Source organism: Gekko japonicus, unplaced genomic scaffold (assembly GCF_001447785.1).
Source record: "Gekko japonicus isolate JY-2015 unplaced genomic scaffold, Gekko_japonicus_V1.1 scaffold4858, whole genome shotgun sequence".
Lineage (NCBI taxonomy): Eukaryota > Metazoa > Chordata > Lepidosauria > Squamata > Gekkonidae > Gekko > Gekko japonicus.
Window position 1 is genome coordinate 7,547 of NW_015163233.1, and position 4,567 is coordinate 12,113.

Below are 4,567 nucleotides of genomic sequence, written 5' to 3' on the forward strand. Positions count from 1 at the left end.
GTCCATGCTTGTAGCTGCCACCACCTCCTGTGGCAGTGAATTCCATATGTTAACCACTCTTTGGGTGAAGAAGGACTTCCTTTTATCCATTCTAACCCGACCACTCAGCAATTTCATGGAGTGCCCACGAATTCTTGTATTGTGAGAAAGGGAGAAAAGTACGCCTTTCTCTACCTGCTCTATCCCATGCATCATCTTATAAACCTCGATCAGGTCACCCCTCAGTCGTCGTTTCTTGTGTAACAGTGGAGGGAGAGGATGAAACCTTTACCTGCAAGTCTTGCATGGAGCTTGGGAGTTGCAGGGGTGGACAGTGCTCTGCCAGGTAGGCCGCTTTTTCTTGTTCCTTAGCCACTTGCTCTTTTTCAAGTTCAGTAGCAGCAACTTGGAGCATCACACTCTGAAGGATACAATTGGGAGGAGGACAGTGACTGGTACAGCAGAAGCGTTTTCAGAAGGCAGGGAGGGAAAAGTCACAGAAAGGAAGTGGCCACGGGTGCATCATGGGATACACCAGTGGGCCCTGAAGAGCGAACGGCTAGACCAGAGCTAGCCAGGGAGCGGCGCAGGGCAGAAGCGCCGTGGTCCAGAGGCACACAGAACCAGGCCTGGCAACTCATAACCAAGTTCTGCCATCAATTCACTGGATGTGCTTGGGCGAGTCTTAGAAGCTGCAGATATAAAATGAGAACCATAATGGCCGAATTTAGGGCAACGGTTTCAGAAGCAGCATTTCCCCAGTCACCTGCCCAAAGCTGGATAGAAGACAATGGGGCCAGTGCGCCAGATGGGCCGGGGTATCAGAGTCCTAACGCCCACTCAGACACGAAGCTGGGGAAACTTGGGCCACTCACTTCCTTTCTCAGCAAAATCTCCCTCATGTGTTTCCCTAAAGGAAGGGCAGGATACAATTGTAATAGGTAAGTAATAGATGGTGGGATCTGGTTGGAACAGCAAAAGAGCACAGAAAGGCAGTGAGAACACCAATCTGTGGCTGACCTCCAGACAGCTTTCCCTCACAGAATGATTTTCTCCTCAGTCAGGGCTCTTTTTGTAGCAGGAACTCCTCTGCATATTAGGCGACACACCCCTAATGTAGCCAATCCTCCAAGAGCTTACAGTCGCCCATGTAAGGAGAGCTCTGTAAGCTCTTGGAGGATTGGCTACATTAGGGGTGTGTCGCCTAATATGCAGAGGAGTTCCTGCTACAAAAAGAGCCGTCAGCTAAGAGAAAAGCATTTAGAGAGGGGGACCAATTAGAGGTAACTGGTGGACACTGGGAAAGTTCAGCAGCACTTGCCCGCATGGCCTTGTTGCTGTAACAACTGGACATCCATAACTGGGGCAGTTCTATGGCTAAACACAAAGAAACATCATTACCACGCTGAAATTGGTTCCGTCGTTGTATTGGAAACATGACAGAAACATATGGTGGTGGAACAGCAGGACGGCTTTAAAGCTGAACAGCAAAGTAGTAGTAAATAGTAGTCGGGAAACTGATTCTAAGTGGGGGCTCATGTGTAGAGAACCACAGATTTTGGAAGTGGCACCACCATTCCAGTAGGAGAATGCTGTGCAGCACAGACATATTGCCATATCAGAGGCGAACACAGTAGTAACGAATCATGCCCATCCTTATGAGCTATCAGTAACCATCAGTACCTTGAGATGCTGCCGACGGGCAGTGATTGCCCTCTTCTTTTTCTAGAATTGAAAGAAGCAAAAGGATAAAGCAGTAGGTCACTATATGTGCTTAGAGCATCCTCACAGAAAGCATATCTTACAACGCATATTTGCCAAGTTTACAAACATGTAAAAACCACAGAGTATCAAGAGAAGGGCGTTTACACCGGACAAAATGTCTTACAACGCTTTTGTTTTGGGGTACTGCTGACAGTGTTCTCTGTATGGTATCCTGTTTCTCTGTCTGCCCCCACTTTGGCCGTTCCTACCACCCAAAGAGCAGATAGTCCTACACACTAAGTAGTGGTTAGTCCCACATCTCCAAGGAATGAACAACTTTGTGGCAACATAAATATCGGCTGATTTCGCACTAGAGCTGCCTCGATGTTGCGTTACCGTTTGCCCCGATACTATTGGTCAATTTCACACCCGAAGCCACGGGGCTGCATTTTGACCCACGGCTTCACCTGATTTCCCCCGCAGTTTCGTGATCCCGTTTTTTGAGGATCACGAAACTACCGAGGAAATCGGGTCAAAATGCAGCCCCGCAGCTTCGGGTGTGAAATTGACCAATAGTATCGGGGCAAACGGTAACGCAACATCGAGGCAGCTCTAGTGCGAAATCAGCCATCTATCATTGGGTTGCAGAGCAATCTAGTGCTGCTACTGCCCAAGTTTCTGTAGATTTCAGGGCCAAGAGGCCTTGAGGAAGTGACCGCTGGTTCTTTCTACCAACCAGCAGGGGTGGATTAACCATTAAGCAGACTAAGCACGTGCTTAGGGCACCAGGGCCAAAGGGGGCACCACAAAGTTGGGGAAAGGGTGAATATTGGAACTTTGATACATTTAACTGGTGAAATATTAAAAGAGATGTTGTATTGCGTTTTTGTAGAACTTCATGTAGCCCCAGCTTGGCTGAGTTTGTACAGTCTATTGTGTTATCCTATGAATAAATGTTTGTATTGCTGCAACCTGCATTGTATATCCAGTCAGACAGGTCAACAACTAAAATGGACTGGGGGTCAGTGTGGAAAGGAGGTGGGGGGCACCAAGATTGGTCAGTGCTGAGGGCACCCGTGAGCCTTCATCCGCCCCTGCCAACCAGTTTTATGGAAGCAGTTTACACAAGAACTTATCAGGGGTTCCCTTTTACTCACACCAAATTGTCCATTGTCCCCAAGTACTAATCCATTCAAACTCCACGCATAAATTCTACCCTGGTTGTACTTAGGGCTTTTTTTTTTGTAGAAAAAGCCCAGCAGGAACTCATTAGCATAATAGGCCACACGCAACAGCTGAAACCATTAGCCTTAGGCCACACCCCTGACAGCACAGCTCGTTAGCCTATTAGGCCACACCCCACATGTTACCAGAAGTGTGGTCATCCAGCCACACCCACCTTTTGCTTCTTATTCTGTTTACTTTGTTGTCAAAACCCTGGGCCTTTTTTGGTAGCAGGAACTTCTTTGCCTGTTAGGCCACACACCCCTAATGTAGCCAATCCGAATGAGTTTCTGCTGTTGGGTGTGGTCTATTATGCTAATGAGTTCCTGCTGGGCGTGGCCAACTCGGGAGCCAGCCGGAGCTCCATTCCTGTGCGTTCCTGCCCAAAAATAGCCCTGGTTGTACTGTAGCCCAGGGCCAGCAAATGACTGGGAAGGAGCATGGAGTTAAATTTAACAGCATGTTCCTCCTTGCCAGAGAACAGTAAGCACCAGTAGAATTGCCAGCTCTGGATTGGGAAATACTTGGAGATTTTGGGGGTGGGTCTGAGAACAGAGTTTGGGGAGGGGAGGGGTTTCAATGCCATAGAGGCTACCTTTCAAAGCACCCATTTTCTCCAGGAGGACTGATCTCTTTTGCCTGGAGATTAGTTGTAATCTCCAGCTACCACCTGGAGGTTGGCAACTTTAAGACAGGGCAAAACTTTTCTTTGGCAGTTCATTCAAGGTACAACGACCACCCCTGAGCGCTAGATGCAGAATCCTCCCTTGGGGAGAAGCAACCATAAGCTTGTTTCCACACTATGGTTGTCTTTACTAGATTATGGCATATATTGATTATGTTCTGACGTTAGCTAGAAGATCAACCATGTGGTACTTGAAAGACTTTGCTGTAGCATGGATTTCACCAGGAAAACCCGTCTTCTTCAGATGCATCAAATACGACATCAAATACTCATCAAAAATAGGAGTTATTTTTCAAAGCCAGCGCTTCTCTTCACTAGTAAGTCACAGACCTTTGCCCAGGAATAGCAGTCTGTTACGGGTAGGATGGGAAGGTAAATATGCTGTCAGCTACATATGGTAAAAAAGGGGCCACGGTGGCTCAGAGGTTAAGATGCTGAGCTGTAGACCAGAAGGTCTGTAGTTCGGCAGTTCGAGACCCGACTGCCACGTGATGGAGTGAGCTCCCATCTCTGGCCCCAGCTCCTGCCAGCCTAGCAGTTCGAAAGCAAGACACTGCAAGTAGATAAATAGGTACTGCTTTGGTGGGAAGGTAAACAGCATTTAATCATGCCGGCCAGATGACCATGGAAATGTCTTTGGACTGCGCTGGCTCTTCAGCTTGGAAATGGAGATGAGCACCGCAACCCTAGAGTCGGATTCGACTGGCTTTCGAGCAAGGGAAACCTTTACCTTTACATATGGCAAACAAACTCTTGGGACCATGTGGAGGTTTGGATGAAAGACACAGTAGGTAGGGAATGGGTTAAATACTGCCTCTTTTCTATCAACAGTTGTGAGGGTTTTGCATTTACAGTATGTGGCCCATTTGCAGGTTTCTCACCCTAATTTTACAATCTGTCCTTACTTATGTTTATCTGAGCCTTCACTGGTGTGCTTTTGTCTCTCTGGAATGATTCCACAATACAGGTATCTTC

General features: G+C 47.6%; 1 protein-coding gene across 2 annotated transcripts in view; it reads right to left on the reverse strand.

Annotated features, from left to right (window-relative positions):
* TNNI2 (troponin I type 2 (skeletal, fast)) overlaps nt 1-4,567 on the reverse strand; it is a 17,616-nt gene that overhangs the window by 6,678 nt on the left and 6,371 nt on the right. For both annotated transcript variants that reach the window (XM_015407194.1, XM_015407193.1), the window contains exons 4-5: nt 1,663-1,704; nt 272-400 (exon numbers count right to left, since the gene is read on the reverse strand). In XM_015407194.1, the coding sequence (XP_015262680.1) occupies nt 272-394 (123 nt within the window). In that variant the 5' untranslated portion in view covers nt 395-400; nt 1,663-1,704. The remainder of the gene's footprint in view (nt 1-271; nt 401-1,662; nt 1,705-4,567) is intronic.